The sequence below is a fragment of the Aquarana catesbeiana genome, linkage group LG05, assembly GCF_042186555.1.
Source record: "Aquarana catesbeiana isolate 2022-GZ linkage group LG05, ASM4218655v1, whole genome shotgun sequence".
NCBI classification, from domain to species: domain Eukaryota; kingdom Metazoa; phylum Chordata; class Amphibia; order Anura; family Ranidae; genus Aquarana; species Aquarana catesbeiana.
Window position 1 is genome coordinate 159,226,467 of NC_133328.1, and position 13,211 is coordinate 159,239,677.

The following is a 13,211-nucleotide window of genomic DNA, read 5'->3' on the forward strand; positions in this document are numbered from 1 at the left end:
GGAGGCAATTTTGCATATTGTTTTATGATGTGATCATGTAAATTTGTATGTAGATGTGAGTCAGAAGATAGTGGGGAGAAATAAGGCTTTTAAGGAAGAAGAGCTGCTAGAAAGTAGAATTTATTCTATGTGAAGACTGTTTTCATGTTGCCTCAAGATAGTAATAAATGTACCCCATTTGAAACCACACCTGGGCATGCTTGAGTTAAGATGATGTTACACTAAATATCCTGTCGCTGGATATTCACCAGCTATAAATATAAATATTTACCAGCTACAGGATCGATATGGGGGACAAACAGCAGGGAGGTCAAATCTCTCTATCTTGGCAGCAACTCCTCTTCCATGGGATCCATGATGTTGCCCTTTGACTAGAGGGGTAGCAATGTCAAGCTGAACTTGGCATGGACAGGCTGGTTCCTCTTTCCCAGATGAATTTGGCAGAACTTGGCATGGACATGCTGGTCCCTCTTTCCCAGAAGTCACTATAGACACGTGTGGGTAGAGGTCTTGAACTTGGTTCTTTATTTATTTTTTTTTGCACTTCCCAGCTATATGTGCATATGGTTTCCTTGTTTACTTTTCCTGTGTACATGTCTTGCTCCAGCATCTACACATGCACACTTTAAATATGCGGTTATCAGCTAACACTAATGCAGCCTGCACATGTATACTGTTGGATAGATTGGCCATAACACAGATTTTTATAGATCTATGAAGTGTTTGGATTGAGCTGGTTTTACTTTGTAGATGGATACCAACCCACCTAAGACTCCATGTGGAAGGATGAGATGATGTCCTGGGTGTCTGTAGCCTTACCATGGGGCACCTATAATAGTTATTTTAAATCTGGCCCACGCTTTTAGTTTGTTTTTCTCTTCCCTGAAGTGGCTGATGCCACTTGGCGTTGTTAATCTAGTTTTTTGGTGAACATGCTCCCATACTACCATTTACCAGATGACAATGAACATTCAACTTGCAGTTTCCTGAAATATCTGCAGCAATTACTTTTTATGAAACCAGTTTATTATCTTCCCTGCATGTAACCCAGCCAGCATATGGAACTTAGTCAGTCATATCAGTCTGTGGTGTTGTATAAATCTGAAATGGCTTATTTAAGCAAGTTGTGTGGAGTAAAGCTTCTTCTAGAATTTAGACCCCATTTGAAAGGGTCGTATTACCTTTGATTATCTCTCAGTGGAAATCTGTGATGAAGATAAGGAGGTCTGATAGACCCCAAAATTGTACTTAACACAGTGGTGGGCTGTGCTTCAGTTTAGGCAAAGTTAATCGCCTTTAAATAATAATTTTCTATACTGTGTTGGGGGGGGGGGGGGGGAATTGAGAAGCTGATTGATTGCTTAGGGCAACAACACCAGTTGGGATAAAACTTGTCTCCAACTTAAGTGCAACACTCCTTTTCCCCAAAATGTGCAAGTTGGTAACAGGGACGGTCTAATCTCAAGTCTGTGGTGGCAGCCAAGTTAGGTGAAAGAACACAATTTGACGCAAAGCAGTAAAGTTAGATGGAATGCAGTGTGTTATAACATGCACTCTAGCAGAATCTGCAAAAGACTCTTAATGGGCCCAGTTGTAAGGCCTGATTCACATCTATGCATTTTTAGTGCTTTTTGCATTTTGCAGATTTGCACTACAGTCCATTTAACATGGTTTCCTATGGAACACATTTTGTAGTGCAAATCTGCGAAATGCAAAAAGCACTAAAAATGCATAGGTGTGAATCAGGCCTAAGTGGTTGCAGTGACAGATCAAGGTCATCTGGCACCCAGGGTGAAGATGGCACACTGCTCCCTCCCCCCAGGGGGTTCATTCCACACCCTAACATGAGTTTGTATAGCATACGGTCCTGCATTAAAATATGAGGCTGCAGTCGACTGATGTATAAAGAGTTGCCCCAGCATTGGTGTGAGACAGCAAATGTCCCTACATTCGTGGCACTAAAAGCACTTCATTTTTTTTATTTACTTTTTTTTACATCCTGTGGATAGCCAGGTGTGTATTTGCCGCTTACCTGGAGAAGAGAGGGCACCAGGGTTCACTACAGGAAGCGGCTTAAAGGAACCGCTATTTTTTGATATTGTGCCAGATACTATAGCATACCTTCAGAGATGTAGTGGAGTCCATGCCTCAACAGGTCGGGGCTGTTTTGGCTTCAAAAGGGGGAACTAATCAATATTAGGCGGGGTGGCCATGATATTTTGGATGGTCGGCGTATATTTTGCTGCGTAGTCGCAAACATATTTTTTTAGGGCTGGGGCGGTGTTTAGCCAATCCGTTTCCGGCGCCAGCTTATTCAATTAAGCTTTGAAAATGAAGGCTAGAAGCTGAATGGTTGCCATACACAACTGAATACAGGTTCTGTCTGCTTAAGTCTTTGTAAATTTCCCTCGCTATATGTCCCTGTTCAGTAATACGTTGGTTTTCAGACCAATGTAATTATGCAGTTAACCTGGTGTTCAGTTTTAAAAAGTATGGTCACTGCTACTGTGTGTAAGTAAAGGGTTAACTGGTTTGTGATATAATGATCACTTCGGGTCTTGGTGCTTGGATTTCCCCACATAAGATGGGATCTGAGAGTGTAATGTAACAACGTGAACGGTGTTCAATACTCTAAGCTTAATAACCAGGGATATACAATAGTGATAAGTGGGTCCCTGTTTTCATATATGAACTTGTAGGATCTGTGCATGTGGGAATTGCTAACTTCTAAAGGCCTGATGGGAACGGCTGTTTTATTAATGTTCATCATAAAAGGGCTACCTGCTTCTTCTCTAGCCATCAGTAGAACCTGCCTCCTGTATATTAAAGGGTCACTGAATTTAAACATGTCTTCACTAATGTTATGCTAGGATATTTGAGACGGTTTTAAATGAACGTGCTGCCTGCATTGATGTAGAGTGCTTTATAATGGCACATTTTAGCTCTTCGTATTTTATACTAGCAAGATTTAAAATCTGCTTTCTGTGGTTGTTGCACATTTTTGCTGTATGAACTGTGTAATATTACTAAATGAATAAAGGTGTGCCACTATTTTTTATTTTAATGTTATTTACTTTGAAATTAGCACCAAATCACAGAATACATAAAGCAGTCTTCCTCAACCTTTTTAGTACAGAAAAAAAAAATCAGGTTGTGGGAGACACCTGCTTAAAACAAATTGAGTGTCAGTGGGGAGGGTGGCCACTTATGTTGGTACTCAGTGGAGAGGGTTGTCCCTTGTGTTGGTGCTCGGTGGGGAGGGCGGCCCCTTGTGGTGTTGCTCGGTGGGGAGGGCGGCCCCTTGTGGTGTTGCTCGGTGGGGAGGGCGGCCCCTTGTGGTGTTGCTCGGTGGGGAGGGCGGCCCCTTGTGTTGGGGCTCGGTGGCGAGGACGGCCCCTTGTGGTGTTGCTCGGTGGGGAGGGCGGCCCCTTATGGTGTTGCTCGGTGGGGAGGGCGGCCCCTTGTGTTGTGGCGAGGGCGGCCCCTTGTGTTGTGGCGAGGGCGGCCCCTTGTGTTGTGGCGAGGGCGGCCCCTTGTGTTGTGGCGAGGGCGGCCCCTTGTGTTGGGGCTCGGTGGCGAGGGCGGCCCCTTGTGTTGGGGCTCGGTGGCGAGGACGGCCCCTTGTGGTGTTGCTCGGTGGGGAGGGCGGCCCCTTGTGGTGTTGCTCGGTGGGGAGGGCGGCCCCTTGTGGTGTTGCTCGGTGGCGAGGGCGGCCCCCTGTGTTGGGGCTCGGTGGCGAGGGCGGCCCCCTGTGTTGGGGCTCGGTGGCGAGGGCGGCCCCCTGTGTTGGGGCTCGGTGGCGAGGGCGGCCCCCTGTGTTGGGGCTCGGTGGCGAGGGCGGCCCCCTGTGTTGGGGCTCGGTGGCGAGGGCGGCCCCCTGTGTTGGGGCTCGGTGGCGAGGGCGGCCCCCTGTGTTGGGGCTCGGTGGCGAGGGCGGCCCCCTGTGTTGGTGTCATAACACTGTCTCTACAAGGCACCATCAAATGGGAGATGCTTTGCACAGAGCAGCCCAGATCCTACTCTTCTTGGGTGCCTCTTCTGCGCTCCTGGCCCCTTCCTCCTATTGAAGGGCCCCACAGAAAGTGGCTTGCTATGGGGGCACCTCCGTGTATCCATTCTGACATGGAGCTGTGGCCTGGCCACGCCCCCTGTCTCCTCATTGGCTGACTGACTTTGACCGCAGCGGGAGCCAATGGCATGACGCTGCTGTCTCAGCCAATGAGGGAGGTCCCGGGCAGCCAAGACACTGGGGAGTGACGGGGATGTGTAAGCACAGACAACAGGTCCTAACATTGTTCCCAATGGATTGATCTTCTGTCCTTCAGGGACTGTCGTCAGATTGACAGTGAAGAGAAATTTCCATATTGTAAATAAAAAAGCCAGATAGATTTTAACCCTTCTCTGTTCTATGTCAAATCGTTTTGGCTGGAATCCTGCGTTTATAAACCTGACACATAAATGTGAATTTGTTTGTGTATGATTGGGCAGTTACTAAGAATTGTATAAGCATTCAGTGATGGTAAAACATTAGTTTCTGTTGCAATATATATTTTTGTGAGGCAACGCATGGCATAAAAATGCTGCACAGAAGAAGCCATAAAGCTAAAGCAGCCAATGTATGCAGAAATACAGATGGCCTATTGCATAGTTCATGATATTTGCAAAACCTGTCTGAATGTATCTGCCAGAAGTGACATCCTATCCTGGTTCGCATCCGATAAGCAGAGAACCTGGTGAAATAACGTTTTGCCTGCTATCCTCTATTAGACTTGGGTAGATGCATCGTTTGTTCTTGAGATTCTTTACTATTACAACTATACCTCGTGTGGTGTGTTGTTTATTTTTTTTTTTTTTTTTTCCTTCTCATTACCGACAGGCTATTATGGCTGAAATGCTAACAGAAAAAAAGTGGTGCATTGGGGCCCATTCACACCTAATGCATTTTAACGCTTGTCAACACATTTTAGTCAAAAAAAAAAAAAAAATTGCTGGTTCATATCATTGTGAAGAGTTGATTTGGATTATCTGTGAACATTATAGGGCCTAGTGATGCGTTGTTATACATCTGCCACTGTCAAGTAAAAGCACATAAAATACATGTACTGAAAGTGACTTCAGCCTAAGAATTTAGCCTAATTGACTATTTTGGGCCTCCTTCCCATGGGCAATTACTGGCATACACCACATTTCAGCAGTAAGAATCGGTAGATTCTTGCAGCTGGGATGACTGCTGTATGAGAACAGTAACGGCAGCTTAGTGTATACAGAGTAATAACAGTCTGCGAGGAGCTGTCACCGTTCATGTATCTGCACACACGGCAGTTACTTGTAGATGGGGATGGATGAGTAACCTTGCATGCTGACAGTTGCGTCCAGGCTCGGACATCTGTCCCTTAACACAGGTAAATGCTGGATACGTGTGGATCCATGCGAACAGAGACTGCCATTACTCCCTACAGGCTGAGCGGCATTCACTGTATACACCTGTCATCTCAGCTGCAAGAATCCACTGATGCTACTGGAATCCAATGTATGCCTGTAATATCCCCATACAATCTTTACTATGTGTTTTGCAGAATTTATTTAGAAACTAATGAGTATTTATTATGAGGGCTTTCCTGATTGAATACAAATTCTTTGGATGGGATGGATAGGTCTTCACATTATATAGCTGTGGTAAATTTTAAGGTGTTTGTACAATCAAATGGCTACTACAGCTGTACGATTCTGGCTAAAATGAAAATCACGATTTTTTTGCTTAGAAGATAGATCACGATTCTCACGGCATAACATCATCTTTCACATTAAACAAAATAATTGGGCTCACTTTACTGCTTCATTGTTTTTTTTGTTTTTTTTTTTTAATTCATTGAAGCAAATTTTTCCCAAAAAAATGCTTTTGAAAAAACACTGTGCAAATACAGTGTGACATAAAATATTGCAACAATCGCCATATTATTCCCTAGGGCTTCTGCTAAAAAAATATATATAATGTTTGGGGGTTGCAAGTAATTTTCTAGCACAAAAATCTGATTTTAACTGTAAAACAATTGTCAGAGAAAAGGTTTAGACTTCCTGCATATTCATAGAAGTTTTATCCCTTTGATCTAAGTCAGAAGAGTTACAATGTTGTTAAAAACTTGGCAGACTGCCCGAGTGAGCAAAGAACTCTCTATACTTGTTACATGAAAGAATCGGGAAAAACTGCAATACAGATCGTCAGAGGGGGTGAATCGAGATCGTGATCTTTTAATGATTAATTGTGCAGCTCTAATGGCCGCCTTAAAACCGGTGCCAAAATGTTCCTTCTATTACCTTTTTATTAGCCAGAAACCTAGAACTGTGAAATTTACGGGGAAAAGGGTTTAAATGATCAAAAAGCACCTAACCCAGTGCATCATCTTGGAACATAAAATCTCATTCCATCAGATAACCCAGTAATAAGGGGATTATTCCTCACATCAGGACAGTGGGCAGAGCCATGCAGTATATCTGCACATCCTGACCTGGTGTATAGTACAGATGCAGCCTATTCAAAAGTCCTTTGTGCCGAAGTTCTGCATACAGCTGTGTGAGGCTTCTTGGCTTCCATCAGTACAATGCATGGAAGCAATGGCATCCTACATGAGTATGGGGAAATAAAACGGGCTATTTTTTTCATATGCCTGTACGCTGTTCTTGTGTTTACGATGGTACAGCTAAATAAACCAGTACAGCAGCGCACAATTATTCACATCAGTGACAGGCTGTGCAGTGCAGCTGGGCTGCCTGAGCGGAGAAACTGATTGGGCTCAGCCGGGCTGTGGCCAAGAACCCTTGTGATGGGTGGATGGAATTTAGCCCTGAGGGTGTGAAAGTTGTGTTTTTTTTTTTTTTTTTTTTTTTTTTTTTTTTTTTCATATTGTGTGACCTGGAGAAACATGTAGTACCACTCAAAACTGGAGGTATAGATACTTCTCCGCTTGTCCTTAGAATAAGGGAGCAGGCGTCTAGTTACTGTAATCCAGGGATGTCTGAATAAAGGAAATAGGACGCCACTCAACCAACCCAATGCTCGTTGAAGTGTATGGCCTCAGCCAGTACTGCTCCACTGGCCTCACCCACTGACGTGTTTCGTCTATGACCAAGCCCTGGTGGGCAGGGCCAAATGCATCAAGGGGCTTAGAGTGGTGCAGCGCTGGCTGATTCTATGCACTTCCAATGAGCATTGGGTCAGTTGAACTGCGTCTTAAGGTGTGTGCTTTTAAAAGTCTAAAATAGATGACCAGTTCGCCATTAAGATGTACACTGCACTAGTGAGAATTTGATGTAAATTTGCTATACCGTAAACCCAGTGCATTTCCAAAATTCTAACATTTTGTGGTAGAAAAGAATTCTAGCTTTTAGGATCCACATCCCTCTAATAGGCATATGTAAACAAAAAATGAATAAATTGGGATTTAGGCGACATACTGTGTTTTACGCCATTACAATGAACATTGCTAAAATATATAATTATATTTGGTGGTTTCAGCAGCTCCTTATTTGGTAAACAAACAATACACTGTTCTTTTTCTGAGACTTTTTCTCATTGCATCTTAGGTTGGCTATCTTTAGTACTGCGTTCAAGAATTCACTGTGCACATCTTTCAGATTCCCCAGGAGTAGGTTTTCTGATCAGGTGTGTGGAAGAACTGGCAGGAGAAATGAGCAATGTATTTTATGTATAAATGTAGCATAGTTGGAAACGTCCATAGCAGTTACATATTTATTCTGATTGCCGATAAGATCACAGTTATGGGATGGCCACATGCTGAGCCAAACCTGAAATTATCTGCATAGAATGTTGTACAGCGCAGAAAGAACCACTTAATAAAATACCACAAACAGAATTTTGTATTATGGCTTTGTATTCAATAGCATAGATTTATCTTCATACTTGTTACTGATAAAATTATTATTTATTCTTAAAGGTTTACCTTCTCTTTGCTTTCTGCAGGTTCAACTACAGATCAACACATCATCTAGCATCTCACGGGTTTTATGAATTTTTAAATTGGTTTGACGAGCGAGCATGGTATCCATTGGGAAGAATAGTAGGTGGGACGGTAAGTACCTCAATTGTATAATTGTGTTCAATAAAAAAAAAAAAAAAAAACGCAAACTCTTGGAAACCTTTCTCCATGATACAGACTCTGCATCTTAGTAAACAGTGTCAGCGTACAACAGATACCATAAAGTGTCTCCTGTTTCTTTAAAGCGGTGTTCCGCCCCCCCCAAAAAAATTAAGCCAGCAGCTACACATAATGCAGCTGCTGACTTTTAATAATCGGACACTTGCCTGTCCTGGGAGCCCGCAATGTCTGCACTGCAGCTGATGTTTCCATCGGCTGTCGGGTGCTGCTGCCGCCATTGCGGGTAAGGGAACCCGGCAGTGTAGCCTTACGGCTTAACACTAGTGCATGCGCGAGGCCCCGCTCCTGTCTCCTATTGGCCCGGCGACAGGGAGACGAGGAGGGAGCCCTGCGATAATGTCACGGGCCGCGGCCCAGACTCCCGGAAGTGGAAGACTGGTATCCTGCACACCACCCCCCCGAAAGGTGCCAATTGTGGCACCGGAAGGTAAGAGGAGACAATTGAGCAGAAGTTCCACTTTTTGGGTGAAACTCCGCTTTAACCACTTATTGACTTGCCAGAAAAGGCCTGGTCTTCATTTGCATTGAGTTTGGCCTGCCTACCACGTTAGTGCTCAGTCTTGTCTTAGTACTAATGGCACTGTATGCAGGAGGAAGTGGGAAGAGTCACCAGAATACAATGAAGTGTAAACGCAAATTACATTTCGGAGTATCTAGTGTGCCTCACTCTTGAAGTACCAGGTTGTTGGCACCAGTGGCACATCTAGTATGAGTTATGCAGGCAACATAAAAAGCAATACAAATTTTCTTCTAGCACACTGTAAAGTGTAGTTCTGAGCTCTAAATTATTCCCAACTACGGGACATACTGTATATTGCAAAGCAAGCATTTGTGCTGGCTAGCTGGAGAAAGTACTTGGGTATTTTGTATTGCGCATTTGCATCCAACTGTTAAAATGTTTAACCCCTTCCTACCCAGCATCCCTTTAAATAGGTGTTCATGCCCAGGGGAAGGCTGGACTGAATACAGGGCTGCTTTTTTTTTTTTTGTTTTTTTTTTTTTTTTTGTTTTTTAATTGGCTGAGGTGGAGAGATGGGTGGATGACATCACAATTTTCACCTCCGTCAATTAGAGGAACTCTTGTATTCTTCAATAAAAAGGCTTTATTTGATTTAGAGCTGCATGATTAATCGTTAAGAATCGAGATTGCGATTCTTTCCCCCTCTCAATCTGAACAAAGCATTTTCCCACTTCTATGCTCAAGCCACAGAGCTGTCAAAAAAAAAAAAACAGGCAGTCTGCCAAGCTTCACAACATTCCTCAGCTGCTGAGCGAACTTTAACCCCTTCCCGCCGACCGTACGCAGATATGCGTACTCGGCTTTCCGGGGTTATACCGGGATGATGCCCGCAGCTGCAGGCATCATCCCGGTACCGTTGTTTACAGCGGGCGATCGGCTACCCGTATATAACAACCGATGCGGCTAAAAGCCGCTCGGCTGTTATACCGGAGGAGCGGGAGGAGACATCCCCCTCCCGCCGCTGTTACCGGGCCTCCCGTGCAATCGGGAGGCCCGGTGTCCATTCGGCTTCCTTCGGCGGCTGGGGGCGGGCTGGAACGAAGCTGCGAGCGGCTTTGTTCCAGCCTTCTCGTTGTAAACGCGGAAGCGACGTCATGACGTCACTTCCCCTTTACTCGGCTGCCAATGGCGCCGAATTTAAAAAAGTACACAGTATTCAGAATCGCCATTTTCGGCGATCTGAATACTTTGAAGTGTAAAGGAGGGATGGGGGGTCTTTTAGACCCCCCCATCCCTCCATAAAGAGTACCTGTCACCACCTATTACTGTCACAAGGGATGTTTACATTGCTTGTGACAGCAATAAAAGTAAAAAAAAAAAAAAAAATTTTTTTAAAGTGCCCCTGTCCCCGCGAGCTCGCGCAGCGAAGAAAACGCATACGGAAGTCGCGCCCGCATATGTAAACGGTGTTCAAACCACACATGTGAGGTATCGCCGCGATCGTCAGAGCGAGAGCAATAATTCTAGCCCTAGACCTCCTCTGTAGCTCAAACCTGGTAACCGTAAACATTTTTTAAAGCGTCGCCTATGGAAATTCATAGGTACCGTAGTTCGTCGCCATTCCCCGAGTGCGTGCAATTATAAAGGGTGACATGTTTGGTATCTATTTACTCGGCGTAACATCATCTTTCACGTTTATACAAAAAAATTGGGGTAACTTTACTGTTTGGATTTTTTAAAATTCATGAAAGTGTCACTTTTCCAAAAATTTGCGTTTAAAGCACCGTTGCACAAATACCGTGTGATAAAAAATATTGCAACAATCACCATTTTATTCTCTAGATTCTCTGCTAAAAAAATATATATAATGTTTGAGGGTTCTAAGTCATTTTCTAGCAAAAAATACAGATTTTAACTTGTAAACACCAAATTTCAAAAATAGGCTTAGTCATGAAAGGGATAAACTTTGTAACGTTTGGTTCTTTAGATCAAAGGAATGAACTTCCGTCTGTAAATGAGGGAAGTTTAACCACTTAAAAACTGAACCTTTTTCTGACACTTGTTGGTTTCAAGTTAAAAAATCATTATTTTTGCTAGAAAATTCTTAGAACCCCCAAATATATATATTTTTTTTTTTTAGCAGAGACCCTAGAGGATAAAATGGTGGTAGTTGCAATATTTTATGTCACACTGTATTTACACAGCGATCTTTCAAATGCAATTTTTTTGGGGAAAAAAGAAATTTTACTGGATTAAAAAAAACCTAAACAGTAGCTAGTTAGCCCAATTTTTTTGTTTAATGTAAAAAATGTTACGCTGTGAGAATCGTGATCTTTATTCCAAGCAAAAAAAATGATTCTCACTTTTCCCAGAATCCGTCAGCTCTATTGTGAATGGTTGAGCAGCACTCAGCTCAACTTGATTTTGTTTCGGGAGCAGGACAAAGTTCCAATGCCTCTGCCAGAACACAGCGCTTTGTGCTGTATGTATCTGATGCTGTACACCGTTTATACAGCCCTCCAAGTGGACACACTTGTTATTGGAGCAAATGTTTAATTTTGGTTTATCTTGGTCCAGCAAACTACGGTATTTAAAACCAAAGAGAGCTAAATCGGCATTCATGCATATAATTAAATGGACCTTCCAAGCAGCTGTACAGAAAATATCCATTAGGAAAAAAAAAAATCTGAAACAGTGAAGCTGTTACACTAGTGCTCATGGGCATTCCATTCCATCCATGGAAGTATCTAAGGAAAGCAAAATGAAGATGAACCGGTGTATTTTTCACTGCCTTCCACCTTTTTTGTTTACTTTTTTGTTAAAGGTGAAGCTCATCTTTTTTAAAAAAAATAATAAAATAAATGCATGTGTTTGCAGGTAATAAAATGTGCATTTTTTTTCTTGGAGTCTGTAAAGCATTGTACCCCCAATCAGCAGATCATGGGTGTCTTGCAGGACTCCTGCAGACTTGTCCGTGTATCTGTCTGCTTGTACCTCATACGAGCAGGCAGATACACACTGACAAGGAGAGAGAATAGACTACCAAAGAACTCAACAGCGCCATGGTAGTGCATTGAGAACTACAAGCCTCAAAAAATGATGGTACTTGTAGTTTCCCATTCACAGAGCACTGTGAACGAATGATGTGGCTCGGCGGGCGGAGCACTGCTCGGCCACGTTCTGTTTAAACTGTGTCAACGGTCGATCGGAGAAGGTGCTTGCTTGCTGTCCCTGGGGGGGGGGTTGTTACTTGTGACATGTTCTTAAAGGTGAAATTGGCCTTTAAGCTTGTATTAATCCTCGTATGCTTATTGCGTGATTTCTTTTTATTGTGCAGTACTTTGACATATCTTAGTAATTTAAACATAAATCACCTAGCCTAATTAATGCACAGGATGAAATGCCAAATTTAATATAGTATGAATGGTATAATATGTGCTACTGTAGTTCAGTATAGAGGAGCTTGAAAGGGCTAATAAAACTGCTTGGGATTTCAGTGTAACAAATACACAGTTCACTTAAGGCTGGGTTCACACTGATGCGAATCCAATTCGCAGGGCAGGAGACTGACCGGCTCTCAATGGAGCTGGTTCACACCCCTCCGGTTGCCGCGGCGCGCACAGCAGAAGAATCCTGTGCATCTTTGGCTCCATTTCAGGTCCGAATTCGGGCAAAAATTTGGACCTGTAACGGTGAACGAGGACGCCCCGCGCTGCATGTAGTGTGAACCCAGCCTTAAGAACTCCAGCCTTTCCTTCCCAAAACAGGTGCATTGTGCATGTCAATGAATCGCAACTCCACTGTCAGTTTGTGTGTAACTTGCCTCCTTTAGCTGTATATAGCAGGATTCTGTGTCTGATGTCAATCCTCCTCCTGGCTGAATTACAGAGTTCTCGGACTTCCCATTTCCTTTCTTTGCCAGTCCTGATTAGAGGTCGACCGATATGGGTTTTTCTCTGGCCGATGCCGATATTTAGAAATCGCGATGGCCGATATATGATGCCGATTTTTTTGGGCCGATATATTAGGCCGATTTTTTTTTTTTTTTTTTTTTTTCTTTTTTTTTCCCTTCATCTCATAAAATCTAACAGTTAGACCCCTTTCACACTGGGGCGTTTTTCAGGCGCTTTTGGGCTAAAAATAGCGCCTGTAAAGTGCCTGTAAAACGGCTCCCCTGCAGTCTCAGTGTGAAAGCCGAGTGCTTTCACACTGAGGCGATGCGATGGCAGGATGTTAAAAAAAAGTCCTGCAAGCAGCATCTTTGGAGCGGTGTATACCACCACTCCTGCACATCGAAATGAATGCGCACCGCTGCCAAAGCGCCTGCGAAGCGTTTCGCCAGCAGCGCTTCATGGGCGCATTTAACCCCTTCCTCGGCTGCTAGCTGGGTTATAAGCGCCCCGCTAGCAGCCAAATAGCGCCGCTAAAATGACGGTAAAGCGCCGCTAAAACTAACATCGTTTTACCGTCAACGCATGCCCGCTCCAGTGTGAAAGCAACCTTAAGTAATAAGTGATACAGAAAATTTTTTACATTTAAACATTTCTTAAACAAAACAAACCTCCAATCAGTTCACT

General features: G+C 43.6%; 1 protein-coding gene across 1 annotated transcript in view; it reads left to right on the top strand.

Moving 5' to 3' along the window:
• The window catches only part of STT3B (STT3 oligosaccharyltransferase complex catalytic subunit B), a 255,397-nt gene that overhangs the window by 80,015 nt on the left and 162,171 nt on the right, over positions 1-13,211 (top strand). The window contains exon 2 of the mRNA XM_073630289.1: positions 7,979-8,087. Within this exon, the coding sequence (XP_073486390.1) occupies positions 7,979-8,087 (109 nt within the window). The remainder of the gene's footprint in view (positions 1-7,978; positions 8,088-13,211) is intronic.